We start from the raw sequence: 19,072 nt of genomic DNA, 5'->3' as shown, positions 1-19,072 counted from the left end.
TCACACCTGAGCTCACACACATGCTCACACACTCACACCTGAGCTCACACACATGCTCACACTCACACACACCTGAGCTCACACACATGCTCACACACACTCACACCTGAGCTCACACACATGGTCACACTCACATACACTCACACCTGAGCTCACACACATGCTCACTCTCACACACTCACACCTGAGCTCACACACATGCTCACACTCACACACCTGAGCTCACACACATGCTCATACTCACACCTGAGCTCACACACATGCTCACACTCACACCTGAGCTCACACACATGCTCATACTCACACCTGAGCTCACACACATGGTCACACTCACACACTCACACCTGAGCTCACACACATGCTCACACTCTCACACACTCACACCTGAGCTCACACACATGCTCACATTCTCACAGACACACCTGAGCTCACACACATGCTCACACTCTCACACACTCACATCTGAGCTCACACACATGCACATACTCACACCTGAGCTCACACACATGGTCACACTCACACCTGAGCTCACACACATGCTCACACTCACACCTGAGCTCACACACATGCTCACACTCACACCTGAGCCCACACACATGCTCACACTCACACAGACACACCTGAGCTCACAAACATGCTCACACTGCCACACACTCACACCTGAGCTCACACACATGCTCACACTCTCACACACTCACACCTGAGCTCACACACATGCTCACACTCACACCTGAGCTCACACACATGGTCACACTCACACACTCACACCTGAGCTCACACACATGCTCACACTCTCACACTCACACCTGAGCTCACACACATGCTCACACTCACACCTGAGCTCACACACATGGTCACACTCACACACTCACACCTGAGTTCACACACATGCTCACACTGTCACACACACACACCTGAGCTCACATACATGCTCACACTGTCACACACACACACCTGAGCTCACACACATGCTCACACTCACACACACACCGGAGTTCACACACATGTACACACACACCTGTGCTCACACACAGACACACACCTGTGCTCACACACACTCACACCTGAGCTCACACACATGTTCACACACACACACCTGTGCTCACACACACACATACCTGTGATCACACACACTCACACCTGAGCTCACATACATGCTCACACTGTCACACACACACACCTGAGCTCACACACATGCTCACACTCACACCTGAGCTCACACACATGTTCACACACACACCTGAGCTCACACACATGCTCACTCACACACACACCTGAGCTCACACACATGCTCACACTCACACATGTGCTCACACACACACCTGTGCTCACACACATGCTTACACTCACACACACACCGGAGCTCACACACATGTTCACACTCCCACCTGTGCTCACACACAGACACACACCTGTGCTCACACACGCTCATGTTCGCACACGCTCTTGCACGTGAACTCACATTGATACAACCTCACGTGTGTGCTTGCACTGATTCATGTGCTCACACACATGTGCTCACACGGACACCCTCACACTCGTGTGCTCACACCGCCAGTCACTGCACCTCCCAGAGGCTGGGACAGTGGCTGTGCAGGGCCGGGCCGTGAACCGCTCCCCAGCCCTGGCAGGGACCGGGCGGGGAAAACCGGGGAGGCCGAGGCCAGACGGGCTTCCGGCACATTCCCAAGCCACGAGGCCAGGTGGAGGTGCACTGAGGGGAGGGCCAGGCCAGCCGCCAACCCTCAGCCTGACCCCCCCACCATCCGCCGCCAGCCCCTCAGGGAACGTGGCTCCCGGGGCGCCGCCTCAGCGGGCTGCCCTCCTTCATGGCCCCACATCCCTGGGGAGACGGCCGCCCTTGCGTCTGACACCAGTGTCTCCAGCGAGAGAGCCCCTCAGGGTGGGGGCTGTGACCACCCGGCCCGGGGGTTCTGAACCTGCCCAGGGTGTATGCCACTGTGTGAATGAGTAACAGAGTGGGGATGAGTGAGTGAGTGACTGAGTGACTGAGTGAATGAATGAGTGAGTGGAGGGAAGACTGTGAGTGAGCAAACAAATGTGCAGGAGTGGAAAGATATGGTGAGTGAGTGGGTGAGTGGGTGGAGGGATGATCAGGAGGAACAGGAGTGTGGGAATGAACGTGTGAGTGCACGAGTGATGGATGGATGTGTACGGGGAGGAATGTGGGAATGAGTGAGTAAACTGAACATGTGAGCGAGTAATTGAGCAATTCCTCTGTGGATGGATGGATGGATGGATGAATGGATGGATGGATGATTGGGGTAGGGGATGGGGTCAGGGCAGAGGATGGGGGATGGGGGACAGGGAACAGTGGATGGGGGCAGGGATGGAGGGCAAGGGACAGGATGGAGGACGGGAGGCAGGGAACAGGGGCTGAGGCAGTGGATGGAGGATGAGGGACATAGAAATGGAATAGGAAATGGAGGCAGGAAGATGGGGACAGGAGACAGGATGGGGGCAGGAGGATGGGGACAGGAGACAGGATGGGGGCAGGAGGATGGGGACAGGAGACAGGATGGGGGGACTGGGGATGGGAGATGGGGTGGAGAGTGGGGGAGGGACAGGGCTGGGGGGGGATAGGAGATGGGGTGGAGAGTGGGGGAGGGACAGGGCTGGGGGCAGACTCACCACTTTGAGCTCTGGGACCGAGCGGCTGAGCGTCCACTCCTGGCTGTTGACAAAGGCATCTGCGAGACAGAAACCAAAGCTTGTTAGAGGAGGGCTTGGGGGCCCCCCAAGGCCAGGCCTCAGCCACAGGACAGGGATGGGGTACGTGCCGCCTCAGGTCGCCCCCTAGTCCAGGGTGGCTGGGGTCTGAGGTCTGAGGTCAGCTGAACCTTCTAGGGGACAGGAAGCCCGTCTCTGTGACCCGCAGGCCCTATCTCACCCCTGCCCAGCCACACCCACCATGGCAGGGGACAGTTCCTCTCCCAGCCACCCCACGCCCCTGCCCTGTGGAGGCAGATGATGGTCAGCAGCAATAACTCCAGAATGCAGGCAGTGGGTGTGACTTTGTAAACCACGGTGAAATCACTGACTAAAACCTTAAAAAATAGAGCTGTCCTGTGACCCTGCAATTCCTCTCCTGGGGATAGAGACTAAGGAACCCAACACACCCATCCAGAAAGATCTGTGTGCACCTGTGTTCACAGCAGCACAGCTTGTAACAGCCAAAACCTGGAGGCCACCCAGGTGTCCAACAACAGGTGAGTGGCTGAGAAAGCTATGGTCTAGACACACAATGGAATACGACTCAGCTGTGAAGAAGGATGAAGTCACCTGCTTCTCCTCCTCTTGGAGGGAGCTTGAAAGAACTCTGTGAAGTGAGATCAGCCAGAGAGAGAAGGGTGAAGACGGGATGGTCTCACTCAGGGACAGAAGTGGAGACACCAGAACAGAAGGGGAAACACAGAGCAGGTGGGCTGGGCCTGGTGTGTTGCCCCAAAGTAAAGGGCCCTGGGAGAAGGGACCTTTCAGGTCCTGGTGCTGATGGTGGAGGAGGCCCTGGACTCTGGGGGGAGTGTCTGCAGAAAGCTGAGGAATTTTACACATGTGCTAACAACTGTAGTTACTGTAAGCCATAAATCCCGCCCCCCCCCCAATTTTCAAAGACAGTCAGAGTGACCAGGTGGCCAGCACTGTGGGTTGACCTCAGGCCAGCCATGTTGCTGGGGTCCCTGCACCAGGTCAGAGCCCCCACTGGCCAGGGAGCCCCAATATCTCTGACCCCAGCACCACGAGGTGCCACCAATCCTGCTCCACGTGGCTGTGACCACAAAGTAGGAAGCCCAGGACAGCTCAGGAGTGACAGACATCTGCAGTTGGGGGGGGGGTTGGTTCAGAGCCCCCAGGACTCACTCGGACTGTCTGGGGCTCTCAGGGCACCGCAGGGCAGGCCTGCTGTCTTCCCCCCCCACGAAATAGAGTGGACAGGGCCACAGCTCCAGAGGAGGGTGGGTGGGTCTCTGCAGAGGCAGTAAGCACCCCTCAGGGGATAAGGAGGGTCTGCAGAAGGGACAGGGTCGGGGGACAGGGGATAGGGGGCAGGGGGATGGGACATGGGTCACAAGGGGACAGGGTAGGGGGAGGGGACAAGGGGCAGGGGGAAGGGGCAGGGGATGGGAGCAGGGAGACAAGGGCAGAGAGCAGGGGGCCAGTGGCACCAGCCACCTTTTGACCTGGGGCCTTGAGCCAGCAGGGGGGTTCTACAGGGCATCCGCTGAGGGCCCTGAGCAAGGCCAGCTGCCAACTGCCTCTGTGACTGGGCAGCAAAGCCCCTCCTGCTCCATCCCCTCCACCTGGAAACTCGCTGTCCCTTCTGTTAGGCCATTGCTGATGATGGCTGAATGCCAGACGGAGGGAGGGGTGATGGGAGACATGGCCGAGTGGACATGGCTGCTCAGGGATGCTGGGTGGGAACAGGAATGCAAGGCGGGGTTGGGGATGCCAGGCGGGGGCAGGGATGCCAAGCAGAGATGAGGACCCCAGGCAGGAATGGGGTCACCAGGCAGGGACAGGGATGAGGACAGGGGCCCCAGGCAGAGACGGGGACCCCAGGCAGAGACAGGGACCCCAGGCAGAGACAGGGACCCCAGGCAGAGACGGGGACCCCAGGCAGAGACATGGACCCCAGGCAGAGACGGGGACCCCAGGCAGAGACGGGGACCCCAGGCAGAGACATGGACCCCAGGCAGAGACATGGACCCCAGGCAGAGACAGGGACCCCAGGCAGAGACGGGGACCCCAGGCAGAGACATGGACCCCAGGCAGAGACCTGGACCCCAGGCAGAGACGGGGACCCCAGGCAGAAACATGGACCCCAGGCAGAGACATGGACCCCAGGCAGAGACGGGGACCCCAGGCAGAGACGGGGACCCCAGGCAGAGACGGGGACCCCAGGCAGAGACGGGGACCCCAAGCAGAGACGGGGACCCCAGGCAGAGACGGGGACCCCAGGCAGAGACAGGGACTCCGGCTGCAGGAACTGGACTGTGGGCAGATGGCCCCTCTAAACTGATGCAGACACACTAATCCTCACTCCTGCTGCCATGCTGACCCTAATCCCTGGGCCTGGCCGCCTGGGCCCCTAACTACCTGGGCACCAGGTGCTGGATGCTGAACTGGCCCACCACGGCAGAGCCTCTCGCCAGACGCCCGGCTGCATTTCTGCTGTTGCTGCGGCCTTCCCCCAGCCGATGTTTCGGGTCCGGCCACCCTGAGTCCCCGTGACTATCCCCAGTCAGCAAATTCAGGGAGGGGCCCCGCAGATCAGATGGACAGTAACCCACTTAAAGCAAAGTGAAAGGCTCCGTGTCGGGACAGGGGACATGGTACCACAGACCCTCTACCTGAGGCTCCAGGTCCCGGATTCAGACCCCAGCACCACCATCAACCAGGGTGAGCAGAGCTCTAAGGATTAATAAATAATAATAATAATAATGATAATAATAATAATAATTGCTGTGGGACTATGTGAAAGCTTGGTATAGCTTAGGGACACTCTCCCATCCTTGGATGGAGGTCTGGAAAGACACCGCACTTGTTAGCCTCTCTCCTTAGAGATGAGCCAAGAGGGAAAAGTCTCCCAGACTCAGTTTCTCCTTGTCAGTCTCTCAAGCTCACAGAAATCCCACAGGCCTCTCACACTTAGTTTCCCTGCTAACAGGCCACATGGCTGCCTGCTTTAAGGTTCACTCAAAGTTCACACATCCACCTCACCTTTTGGTCACAAAGGAGAACACACTCTATCATACACCTCAAACACCAGACAGAGAAAGCCCCAAATCCTATTTCCTTGTGCCCTTTGATGTCTGTGATTCACATCCAGCTTTGTTTTTCTTTTCTCCACCTCACCTTACTGGTTTAACCCCTATGCTTCTCTCAAAGGCCTTTGGATAATTAACCTGCCTGCATCATGGAGACTAATTGTTTTGACCTTTTTGTATCTCATCAATTCTTGTCATACCAGCCCCTACCATAGGGACAAGCTGACCTTTAAGAAACCTGTCATTTCTGACGTATTTGAAAAATGTTCGTTTAAATCTCTATATAAACCCAAACCCACCCCCAAATAAAACAAGTGTTTGTACCAGAATACTCCCCAAGTCCTCTTTTCTGTATCACGCAGTCCCTGAGAACCGGTGAGAGAGGATGGGTGGCTTACCTCCTGGCTGGATCCACTCCACGGCTATAGTTCTATTATACAGTAGTAGTAGTAGTACTATAGTAATAGTGATAATAATAATAATAATGTAGTAATAATAATACTATAGTATTAGTAATAATAGTAATAATAATGATTCTGCAAAAGACTCTCCTGCCTGAGCTCTGAGGCCCTGGGTTCAGACCCCAGCACCACCATCAAACAGGGTGAGCAGAGCTCTGAGGATAATGAAAATAATAATAATAATAGTAATAATAATTCTGCAAAAGACTCTCCTGCTTGAGGCTCTGAGGCCCCGGGTTCAGACCCCAGCACCACCATGAGTCAGGGTGAGCAGGGCTCTGGGGTCTCTGTCATCCTCCCTCCTTCTCTCTGTCTCTCATTAAATTAATAAAATAAAGTGATTTTAGGGCTGAGGACACAGCATAATGGTGATGCTATAAGACTTTCTGTGCCAGAGATCAAGAAGGATGACAGAGGACCTAGGGGGGGCTGTATTGTTTATGGAAAACTGGGAAATGTTACGCATGTACAAACTATTGTATTTACTGTCGAATGCAAAACATTTATTCCCCAATAAAGAAATTAAAATTTAAAAAAAGACTTTCTACTCCAGGGGCCAAGCGGTGGCACACCTGTTTGAGTGCACACATTACAGTGTGCAAGGACCCGGGTTCAAGTCCCTAGTCCCTAGTCCCCACCTGCAGGGGAAAAGCTTCATGAGTCGTGTACCAGGGCTGCAGGTGTCTCTGTCTCCCTCCCTCTCTCTTCTCTCTAGATTTCTGTCTATCTTTATCCAATAAAAAGATCGTTTAAAAAAAAGACTTTCTATACCTGAGGCTCCGAGGCCCCAGGTTCAATCCCCAGCACCACCATCAGGGCTCTGGAATCTCTGCATCTCTCTACCTCTCATTAAAATAAAATCAAAAGAAAGAAAGAAAGACAGAAAGACAGGGGACAGGAGAGAGAAAAAGATCCTGTAAAAGCCTGATCTTTGCTCTCTGTCTAACTAGGGGCACCTGGGCACCAACAGGCCCTGAGTGGGGTGCAGGGAAATGGGTGCTGGAGGGTGGCAGGAATAGAGAGGGGCCAGAACACTGGAGACCTCCCTCTAGAGTGCCCCCCTCTGCCTACAGAGGGACCCCCAGGCCACAGCAGCACTACCTCTCGTCAGCCAGGGGACTCTGTCCACACAGCAGGAACTCAGAACACGGCAGGAACCCAGGACACGGCAGAACCCCAGAACACGGCAGAGCCCCAGAACATGGCAGACCACAAGAACATGGCAGAGCCCCAGAACACGGCAGAGCCCCAGAACATGGCAGGGACCCAGAACATGGCAGGGACCCAGAACATGGCAGGAACCCAGAACATGGCAGAGCCCCAGAACATGGCAGAGCCCAAGAACACGGCAAGAACCCAGAACACGGCAAAGCCCCAGAACACGGCAGAGCCCCATAACATGGCAGAGACCCAGAACATGGCAGAGACCCAGAACATGGCAGTGCCTCAGAACACGGCAGAGCCCCAGAACATGGCAGAGCCCCAGAACATGGCAGAGCCCCAGAACACGGCAGAGCCTCAGAACACGGCAGAGCCCAAGAACACGGCAGAGCCCCAGAACATGGCAGAGCCCCAGAACATGGCAGAGTCACAGAACACGGCAGGAACCCAGAACATGGCAGAGACCCAGAACATGGCGGGGCCCCAGCACACGGCAGAGCCCCAGAACAAGGCAGAGCCCCAGAACATGGCAGGAACCCAGAACATGGCAGGAACCCAGAACACGGCAGAGCCCCAGAACATGGCAGGAACCCAGAACATGGCAGAGTCACAGAAAACGGCAGGAACCCAGAACATGGCAGAGACCCAGAACATGGCGGGGCCCCAGCACACGGCAGAGCCCCAGAACAAGGCAGAGCCCCAGAACATGGCAGGAACCCAGAACATGGCAGGAACCCAGAACACGGCAGAGCCCCAGAACATGGCAGGAACCCAGAACATGGCAGAGCCCCAGAACACGGCAGGAACCCAGGACACGGCAGAACCCCAGAACACGGCAGAGCCCCAGAACATGGCAGAGACCCAGAACACGGCAGGAACCCAGAACACGGCAGAGCCCCAGAACACGGCAGGAACCCAAAACACGGCAGAGAACCAGAACATGGCAGGAACCCAGAACACGGCAGAGACCCAGAACATGGCAGAGCCCCAGAACATGGCAGAGATGCAGAACATGGCAGGAACCCAGAATATGGCAGGAACCAAGAACACGGCAGAGCCCCAGAACATGGCAGGAACCCAGAACATGGCAGGAACCCAGAACATGGCAGAGCCCCAGAACATGGCAGAGCCCCAGAATATGGCAGAGCCCCAGAACATGGTAGAGCCCCAGAACATGGCAGGAACCCAGAACATGGCAGGAACCCAGAACATGGCAGAGCCCCAGAATATGGCAGAGCCCCAGAACATGGCAGAGCCCCAGAACACGGCAGGAACCCAGAACACGGCAGGAACCCAGAACATGGCAGGGACCCAGAACATGGCAGGAACCCAGAACATGGCAGAGACCCAGAACATGGCAGAGACCCAGAACACAGCAGAGACCCAGAACATGGCAGAGCCCCAGAACACGGCAGACCCCAGAACATGGCAGGAACCCAGAACATGGCAGAGCCCCAGAACATGGCAGGAACCCAGAACATGGCAGAGCCCCAGAACATGGCAGGAACCCAGAACATGGCAGAGCCCCAGAACATGGCAGAGCCCCAGAACACGGCAGAGTCCCAGAACACGGCAGAGCCCCAGAACATGGCAGAGCCCCAGAACACGGCAGAGCCCCAGAACATGGCAGGAACCCAGAACATGGCAGAGCCCCAGAACACAGCAGGAACCCAGAACACGGCAGAGCCCCAGAACATGGCAGGAACCCAAAATATGGCAGAGACCCAGAATACAGCAGGACTCAGAACTCAGTAGAGCCCCAGAACATGGCAGGACCATACATCACTGTCTGGAGCCCACAACGCAGTCAAAACCCCAGAACACAGCAGAACTGCACAGCATGGGAAGAAACAGTACAAGGCAGAACCCCAGAACACAGCTGAGCCCACATCACTCAGAACCCCAGAACACAGCTGAGCCCAGAACACGGCTGAGTCCAGAACACAGCTGAGCCCAGAACACGGCTGAGCCCAGAACACGGCAGAGCGCAGAACACAGCTGAGCCCAGAACACAGCTGAGCCCAGAACACAGTTGATCCCAGGACACAGCTGAGCCCATAACACAGCAGAGCCCAGAACACAGCTGTGCCTAAAACACGGCTGAGCCCAGAACATGGCTGAGCCCAGAACACGGCTGAGCCCAGAACACAGCTCAGCCCAGAACACAGCTGAACCCCAGAACACAGCTCAGACCAGAATACAGCTGAGCCCAGAACACAGCTGAGCCTAGAACATGCTGAGCCCAGAACACAGCAGAGCCCAGAACACAGCTCAGACCAGAACATGGCTGAACCCCAGAACATGGCTGAGCCCAGAACATGGTTGAGCCCAGAACACAGCTGAGTCCAGAACACGGCTGAGCCCAGAACACAGCTGAGTCCAGAACACGGCTGAGCCCAGAACACAGCTCAGCCCAGAACACAGCATAACCCACATCACTAACAACACGCCGGACCCACAGGTGCCAGAACCACATCATGGGCAGGTCCCACATCACTGTCTGAACCCCAGAACACGGTCAGCAAATTACCCACTGGGGCAGGTTTTAGGGCTCCCAGATGGCCAGCTGACCTGAGAGGCCCACCCCAGGGAGGGGCACCCCCCACAAGGGAGCACTCTCTCAGGGGTAGCACCCTCTCCAGGGGGAGCACCCTCTCCAGGGGGAGCACCCTCTCCAGGGGGAGCACGCTCTCCAGGGGGAGCATCGTCTCCAGGGGGAGCACTCTCAGGGGAGCACACTCTCCAGGGGAGCACTCTCTCCAGGGGGAGCAGCCTCTCCAGGGGGAGCACCCTCTCCAGGGGAGCACCCTCTCCAGGGGGAGCATCTGTTGTTGTGGCGGTCTGGTGTCGGGCTGCACCGCGGAGAAGAGTGGACGTCCAGAGCAAAGGGGTACACAGATCTTTATTATAGGATGGGGGCGGGGTTGGTTCAGATCACGTGGAGCCAGCCGGCAATGGCCGTCTCTCTCTGGGCTCTCAGCTCCCCCTCTCTCAGATCTCACCCCCTTCTCTCCCCCCATGGCCAGGTAGTGGGGACGGCCATTGCCAGCTGGCCCCACGTGGTCTGAACCAACCCCCCCATCCTATAATAAAGATTTGTGTACCCCTTTGCTCTGGATGTCCACTCTCTTCTCCGCGGTGCAGCCCGACACCAGACCGCCACAACAACATCAAGCACCCTCTCCAGGGGGAGCACTCTCCAGGGGGAGCACCCTCTCCAGGGAAGCACTCTCTCCAGGGGGAGCACCCTCTCCAGAGGAAGCACTCTCTCAGGGGGAGCACCCTCTCCGGGGGAGCACCCTCTCCGGGGAAGCACTCTCTCAGGGGGAGCACCCTCTCCAGGGGAAGCACTCTCTCAGGGGGAGCACTCTCTCCAAGAGGAGCACCCTCTCCAGGGGAAGCACTCTCTCAGGGGGAGCACTCAGGGGGAGCACTCTCCAGGGGGGAGCACCCTCTCTGGGGGAGCACTCTCTCAGGGGGAGCACTCTCTCAGGGGGAGCACCCTCTCCAGGGGGAGCACTCTCCAGGGGGAGCACCCTCTCCAGGGGAGCACTCTCCAGGGGGAGCACCCTCTCCAGGGGAGCACTCTCAGGGGGAGCACTCTCCAGGGGAGCACTCTCAGGGGGAGCACTCTCCAGGGGAGCACTCTCTCAGGGGGAGCCCCTGGACGCCAGCCAGGCCTGGCCTGAGCTGAGATGCTAGCCCACAGGGGCCTGGGGGCATGCTGGGAGGATGGGGGGGCTTGGGGGTCGTTAGGGGGAAGGTGCCCGGGGTCCCGGCGTGGGGCGGGCTGCCATCCCTGTCCTCCGTGCCCTCCGTGCCCCAGGTACGCGGGGCCCCTCCTCTGTCTCCAGGGTCCCCTGCATCCCCTCTGTCTCCTTGGCCCCCCAAGTCTTTTCTGGCCCCTCTGTCCCCCAGGTGCCCTCCGGCTGCTGTGGGCAGCATGTCCAGGCAGGGCAGGGGTCTGGCACAGCCAGAGGCTGGGCATGCACCACGGTCACTGAGATCCGGTAGACAATCCTGCGGGACGACCCGCGCACAGGGTCCTCACTGTCCAGCACATACATGTTGCCCGGACACATCCACTGGCTCAGGCCACGGGCCCCTGTGCCCCCCCCCCCCCCGCCGGCCTTGTTCTCGCAGGGTCAGGCCACACAGGTCCCTGCGCCCTGTCCACCTCCTGCCCCTGTCCCCACAGGCTCAGGCCGAGGGTCTCTGTCCCCACCTGGGTCCCTGTCCCTGTCCCATCCCCTGATCGTGCAGTCTCCCGGATTCCTGTCCTGTCCCTCCACAGATTCAGGCCCTGGGTCCCTGTCTCCCTGTCCCTGTCCCTTCAGGCTCAGGTGACACACCCTGTCCCTGTCCTCGCCCCCCAACACCCCTACCCTTGTCCCTGTCCTCTGCGTCCCTACCTCCCAGCCCCCTTTGCTGTGCCCGGCCGGCTTGGCCTTGCATCTCGGTCCCCAGGTGCAAGAGCAGGAGCGCCGTGAGGGCTGAGGTGAGGGATGAAGGATGCAGAATGCGCAGAACGCGCACGGCTGGGCGGTCACACTATCTGGCTTGTCTGAGGGACTCTCGAGGTCGGCGCTGGCAGTTTCAAATGCAGGTTGGGCTTGTGGCAGAAGGAGATGAGGGCGGAGGGCGGAAGAGGGTGGGAGGAGGGCAGGGCGGCGGGCAGCGCCAAGCCCATGGCTGGATGGACTCGGCTCAGGGACGGGAGTCTCCCGAGGGTTGGGCCACGGCCGGCACGGGATGCCTGGCCCCCAGGGTGTCAGGGAGCGAGGGCAGAAGTGACCCCACCTGCCAGGTGCCTCGGCCGGGAAGAGGGGGCAGGGCGGTCGGACGCCAGGTCCCTGATGCCCCCAAACCAGGGCTGGCCAGGGACGCGGTGTCCCATGGGTGCCGGACTCGGCCGGCAGGACGGAGCCCGGGTGGGCAGAGTCTGGATGGGCCCCCTGGACAGAGCGACACCGGGAGCCGGTTCCAGCCAGGGCCCAGTGCGGCGGGGTCCAGCCCGGGTTCTGCCAGCCGCCGGAGAGAAGGTTCCGCTCCGCACACCTGGGATGGCAAAAGGCTAGGCCCGGGTGGGGGCACCTGCCAGACCCCAAGAGCCCACTTGCTGTGGCTGCAAACACAACTCCCTGCCTCGGAGCTCACCACCTGGGCTCTTTAATGAAGAGGGGTTCAGGGAGGGAGGGAGGGGAGGAGGGATGGATGATGGATGATGGATGGATGATGGATGGGGGGTGCATGGGGGTGGATGGGGTGGATGGGGGTGGGGGGATGGATGGATGGATGGAGGTGGATGAATAGATGATGGATGGGGGGTGGATGGGGTGGGGGGATGGATGGATGGATGGATAGATGGATAGATGGATGGATGGATGGATGGATGGATGGATGGATGGATGGATGGATAGGTGGATAGATGGATGGATGGATGGATGGATGGATGGATGGATGGATGGATGGATGGGGGATGGATGGATGGGGTGGATGGATGGATGGATAGATGATGGATGGGGTCCATGGGGGGATGGATGGGGTGGATGGATGGATGGGGGTGGATGGATGGATGGATGGATGGATGGGGATGGATGGATAGATGATGGATGGGGGTGGATGAGGTGGATGGGGGTGGGGGGATGAATGGATGGATGGATGGATGGATGGATGGATGGATGATGGATGGGGTCCATGGGGGGATGGATGGGGTGTGGGTGGATGGATGGATGTGGATGGTTGGAGGATGGGGAATGAATGGATGGGGGATGGATAGGTGGGGGGATGGATGGATGGATGCATGCATGCATGCATGGATGGATGGATGAATGGTTGGGGAATGGGGGGATGGATGGATGGGGGATGGATAGTTGGGGGATGGATGGATGGATCCATGCATGCATGGATGGATGGATGAATGGCTGGGGAATGGGGGGATGGATGGATGGGGGATGGATAGTTGGGGGATGGATGGCAGATGATGGAGGATGAATGGATGGATGGAGATGGATATGGTGGATGGATGGGGAGGTGATGGATGATGGATGATGGGGGGTGGGGGGATGAGGGATGGGAGGATGGATGGGGATGGATATGGTGGATGGATGGGGCGGTGATGGATGATGGATGATAGAGGATGGGGGGATGGGAGAATGGATGGGGATGGATATGGTGGATGGATGGGGCGGTGATGGATGATGGATGATAGAGGATGGGGGTATGGGGGATGGGAGGATGGATGGTGATGGGAGGATGGCTATGGGGGCATGAATGGATGGATGGGAGGATGGATGAGCAGCTGGGACAGTGGGTGGATAAACAGATACACAGATGGAAAGACAGCAGCTCAGCCACACAGCGTCCAGCAACAGCCTGCGGACAGCCCCAGGAGGTGGTGCCAGAGGGCTGCACCAGCACAGTGGAGCAGGGAGATGCTGTCTGTCTCTCCTGTCTGTCTCTCTGTCTCTCTGTCTCTGATATTGCCAGAGGGCTGCACCAGCACAGTGAAGCGGGGCGATGTTGTCTGTCTCTCCTGTCTGTCTCTCTGTCTCTCTGTCTCTGATATTGCCAGAGGGCTGCACCAGCACAGTGGAGCAGGGTGATGCTGTCTGTCTCTCCTGTCTATCTCTCTGTCTCTGATATTGCCAGAGGGCTGCACCAGCACAGTGGAGTGGGGCGATGCTGTCTGTCTCTCCTGTCTATCTCTCTGTCTCTGATATTGCCAGAGGGCTGCACCAGCACAGTGGAGCAGGGGGATGCTGTCTGTCTCTCCTGTCTATCTCTCTGTCTCTGATATTGCCAGAGGGCTGCACCAGCACAGTGGAGCGGGGCGATGCTGTCTGTCTCTCCTGTCTGTCTCTCTGTCTCTGATATTGCCAGAGGGCTGCACCAGCACAGTGGAGCAGGGCGATGCTGTCTGTCTCTCCTGTCTATCTCTCTGTCTCTGATATTGCCAGAGGGCTGCACCAGCACAGTGGAGCGGGGCAATGCTGTCTGTCTCTCCTGTCTGTCTCTCTGTCTCTGATATTGCCAGAGGGCTGCACCAGCACAGTGGAGCAGGGGGATGCTGTCTGTCTCTCCTGTCTGTCTCTCTGTCTCTGATATTGCCAGAGGGCTGCACCAGCACAGTGGAGCAGGGAGATGCTGTCTGTCTCTCCTGTCTGTCTCTCTGTCTCTGATATTGCCAGAGGGCTGCACCAGCACAGTGGAGCAGGGGGATGCTGTCTGTCTCTCCTGTCTATCTCTCTGTCTCTGATATTGCCAGAGGGCTGCACCAGCACAGTGGAGCGGGGCGATGCTGTCTGTCTCTCCTGTCTGTCTCTCTGTCTCTGATATTGCCAGAGGGCTGCACCAGCACAGTGGAGCAGGGCGATGCTGTCTGTCTCTCCTGTCTATCTCTCTGTCTCTGATATTGCCAGAGGGCTGCACCAGCACAGTGGAGCGGGGCAATGTTGTCTGTCTCTCCTGTCTGTCTCTCTGTCTCTGATATTGCCAGAGGGCTGCACCAGCACAGTGGAGCAGGGGGATGCTGTCTGTCTCTCCTGTCTGTCTCTCTGTCTCTGATATTGCCAGAGGGCTGCACCAGCACAGTGGAGCAGGGAGATGCTGTCTGTCTCTCCTGTCTGTCTCTCTGTCTCTGATATTGCCAGAGGGCTGCACCAGCACAGTGGAGCAGGGGGATGCTGTCTGTCTCTCCTGTCTATCTCTCTGTCTCTGATATTGCCAGAGGGCTGCACCAGCACAGTGGAGTGGGGCGATGCTGTCTGTCTCTCCTGTCTGTCTCTCTGTCTCTGATATTGCCAGAGGGCTGCACCAGCACAGTGGAGCAGGGGGATGCTGTCTGTCTCTCCTGTCTGTCTCTCTGTCTCTGATATTGCCAGAGGGCTGCACCAGCACAGTGGAGCAGGGAGATGCTGTCTGTCTCTCCTGTCTGTCTCTCTGTCTCTGATATTGCCAGAGGGCTGCACCAGCACAGTGGAGCAGGGGGATGCTGTCTGTCTCTCCTGTCTATCTCTCTGTCTCTGATATTGCCAGAGGGCTGCACCAGCACAGTGGAGTGGGGCGATGCTGTCTGTCTCTCCTGTCTGTCTCTCTGTCTCTGATATTGCCAGAGGGCTGCACCAGCACAGTGGAGCAGGGAGATGCTGTCTGTCTCTCTGTCTCTGATATTGCCAGAGGGCTACACCAGCACAGTGGAGCAGGGTGATGCTGTCTGTCTCTCCTGTCTGTCTCTCTGTCTCTGATATTGCCAGAGGGCTGCACCAGCACAGTGGAGCAGGGAGATGCTGTCTGTCTCTCCTGTCTGTCTCTCTGTCTCTGATATTGCCAGAGGGCTGCACCAGCACAGTGGAGCAGGGAGATGCTGTCTGTCTCTCCTGTCTGTCTCTCTGTCTCTGATATTGCCAGAGGGCTGCACCAGCACAGTGGAGCAGGGGGATGCTGTCTGTCTCTCCTGTCTGTCTCTTTGTCTCTGATATTGCCAGAGGGCTGCACCAGCACAGTGGAGCAGGGAGATGCTGTCTGTCTCTCCTGTCTGTCTCTCTGTCTCTGATATTGCCAGAGGGCTGCACCAGCACAGTGGAGTGGGGCAATGTTGTCTGTCTCTCCTGTCTGTCTCTCTGTCTCTGATATTGCCAGAGGGCTGCACCAGCACAGTGGAGCAGGGAGATGCTGTCTGTCTCTCCTGTCTGTCTCTCTGTCTCTGATATTGCCAGAGGGCTGCACCAGCACAGTGGAGCAGGGGGATGCTGTCTGTCTCTCCTGTCTGTCTCTCTGTCTCTGATATTGCCAGAGGGCTGCACCAGCACAGTGGAGTGGGGCGATGCTGTCTGTCTCTCCTGTCTGTCTCTCTGTCTCTGATATTGCCAGAGGGCTGCACCAGCACAGTGGAGCAGGGTGATGCTGTCTGTCTCTCCTGTCTGTCTCTCTGTCTCTGATATTGCCAGAGGGCTGCACCAGCACAGTGGAGCGGGGCGATGCTGTCTGTCTCTCCTGTCTGTCTCTCTATCTCTGATATAAGGGGGAATAGTCTGCTGGGAGGCTCCACAGACCACAGAAGAAGCTGTCTCATTAACAAGTGGACGTGTGTCTTCTTGGCACCTTTATTTCTCTCTGTGAGTCTGTGTCCACACCTTTAATGGAGGGCTTCTCCTTCACTTACTTTACAGAAACTCTGCATTTGAGAGACCATCCCCAGCCTGTAATCCCTGCTGGGGCCTTTGTGCCCCCTGCCCCTTTGAGGTGGAAGCCTTCCCTCCTGACCATCTCTGTTCCTGAGAAAGTAGACCCTCACAGACTCTGGTTCCGGAGAAGACTCCCCAGGATGAGGAAAACAGAATCTGACCCAGTTTCGGAGCCATCCGCGTCCGTCCCCAGGGACCAGGCATACTTCCTCCATGAAGTCAGGGAGCAGCGGCCACCCACCTCACGTGCTCCTGGCAGAGAGCGCCCGTGCAGGCCTCGGAGACAAGCATACGCCAAGCACATGTCACAGCCATGTTCACAGCTGACACGGGTGAGGGGCACCCAGCCCCCACCGAGAACTGGGTGAGACGCTTTGGGGGTGAGCATGGCAGCCTGGATGCGGGGGCCCGTACTGCCTGGGTCTGGGACCCTATTCATAGCCACCAGGTCAGTCTCCCATCCCACAGCTCAGGCTTCCAGCCCCCAGGTCAGGACCCCAGTCCCCAGGTCAGGCCCCAAGCCCCCAGGTCAGGTCCCAGCCCCCAGGTCAGGCCCCCAGCCCCCAGGTCATGTCCTCAGCCCCCAGGTCAGGCTTCAAGCCTCCAAGTCAGGCCCCCAGCCCCCAGGTCAGGCCGCCAGCCCCCAGGTCAGTCTCCCAGCTCCCAGGTCAGTCTCCCAGCCCCCAGCCCCCAGGTCAGTCTCCCAGCTCCCAGGTCAGTCTCCCAGCCCCCAGGTCAGGCCCCCAGCTCCCAGGTCAGGCCCCCAGCCCCCAGGTCAGTCTCCCAGCTCCCAGGTCAGTCTCCCAGCCCCCAGGTCTGGCCCCCAGCCCCCAGGTCAGTCTCCCAGCCCACAGCTCAGGCTTCCAGCCCCCAAGTCAGGCCCCCAGCCCCCAGATCAGTCTCCCAGCTCCCATGTCAGTCTCCCAGCCCCCAGGTCAGGCCCCCAGCACCCAGGTCAGTCTCCCAGCTCCCAGGTCAGTCTCCCAGCTCCCAAATCAGGCCCCAGTCCCCAGGTTAGGCCCCCAGCCCCCAGGTCACGTCCCCAGCCCCCAGGTCAGGCTTCAAGCCTCCAAGTCAGGCGCCCAGCCCCCAGGTCAGGCCCCCAGCCCCCAGGTCAGTCTCCCAGCTCCCAGGTCAGTCTCCCAGCCCCCAGGTCAGGCTTCAAGCCTCCAGGTCAGGCCCCCAGCCCCCAGGTCAGTCTCCCAGCTCCCAGGTCAGTCTCCCAGCCCCCAGGTCAGGCCCCCAGCCCCAAGGTCAGGCTCCCAGCCCCCAGGTCAGTCTCCCAGCTCCCAAGTCAGGCCCCCAGCCCCCAGGTCAGGCCCTCAGCACCCAGGTCAGGCAGAAGAAGCTGTTTCATTAACAAGTGGACGTGTGTCTTCTTGGCACCTTTATTTCTCTCTGTGAGTCTGTGTCCACACCTTTAATGGAAGGCTTCTCCTGCACTTACTTTACAGAAACTCAGCTCCCAGATCAGGCCCCAGCTCCCAGCTCAGGCTTCCAGCCCCCAAGTCAGGCCCCAGCCCCCAGGTCAGGCTCCCAGCTCCCAAGTCAGGTCCCCAGCGCCCAGGTCAGGCCTCCAGCCCCCAGGTCAGGTCCCCAGCCCCCAGGTCAGGTCCTCAGCCCCCAGGTCAGGCCCCCAGCCCCCATGTCAGTCTCCCAGCTCCCAAGTCAGGCCTCCAGCCCCCAGGTCAGGCCCCCAACACCCAGGTCAGGTCCCCAGCCCCCAGGTCAGGCCCCCAGTACCCAGGTCAGGCCCCCAGCTCCCAGATCAGGCCCCAGCCCCCAGGTCAGGCCCCCAGCCTCCAGGTCAGTCTCCTAGCTCCCAGGTCAGGTCCCCAGCCCCCAGGTCAGGGCCCAGCCCACAGGTCAGGCCCCCAGCCCCCAGCTCAGGCTTCCAGCCCCCAGGTCAGGCCCCCAACTCCCAGATCAGGCCCCCAGCCCCCAGGTCAGGCCCCCAGCGCCCAGGTCAGTCTCCTAGCTCCCAGGTCAGGTCCCAGCCCCCAGGTCAGGCCCCAGCCCCCAGGTCAGGCCCCAGCCCCCAGGTCAGGCACCCAACCCCCAGCTCAGGCTTCCAGCCCACAGGTCAGGCCCCAGCCCCCAGGTCAGGCCCCCAGCCCCCAGGTCAGGCCCCAGCCCCCAGGTCAGGCTTCCAGCCCCCAGGTCAGGCACCAGCCCCCAGGTCAGGCCCCCAGCCCCCAGGTCAGGCCCCAGCCCCCAGGTCAGGCCCCCAGCCCCCAGGTCAGGCCCCCAGCCCCCAGCTCAGGCCCCCAGCCCCCAGCTCAGGCCCCCAGCCCCCAGCTCAGGCCCCCAGCCCCCAGCTCAGGCTTCCAGCTCCCAGGTCAGGCCCCCAGGTCAGGCTCCCAGACCCCAGCTCAGGCTTCCAGCCCCCAAGTCAGGCCCTCAGCCCCAAGGTCAGGCCCCCAGCCTCCAGCCCAGGCTCCCCACCCCCAGTTCAGGCCCCCAGCCCCCAGCTCAG

At 59.2% G+C, this 19,072-nt stretch overlaps 1 protein-coding gene across 7 annotated transcripts in view; it reads right to left on the bottom strand.

Annotated features, from left to right (window-relative positions):
- The window catches only part of AGAP1 (ArfGAP with GTPase domain, ankyrin repeat and PH domain 1), a 196,726-nt gene that overhangs the window by 167,795 nt on the left and 9,859 nt on the right, over positions 1-19,072 (bottom strand). For all 7 annotated transcript variants that reach the window (XM_060193540.1, XM_060193542.1, XM_060193546.1 and 4 more), the window contains exon 2: positions 2,653-2,711. In XM_060193540.1, the coding sequence (XP_060049523.1) occupies positions 2,653-2,711 (59 nt within the window). The remainder of the gene's footprint in view (positions 1-2,652; positions 2,712-19,072) is intronic.

Source organism: Erinaceus europaeus, chromosome 7 (assembly GCF_950295315.1).
Source record: "Erinaceus europaeus chromosome 7, mEriEur2.1, whole genome shotgun sequence".
Classification (NCBI taxonomy): Eukaryota; Metazoa; Chordata; class Mammalia; order Eulipotyphla; family Erinaceidae; genus Erinaceus; species Erinaceus europaeus.
The sequence above is the reverse complement of the archived record's forward strand: the minus strand, read 5'-3'. Positions and strand labels throughout refer to the sequence as shown.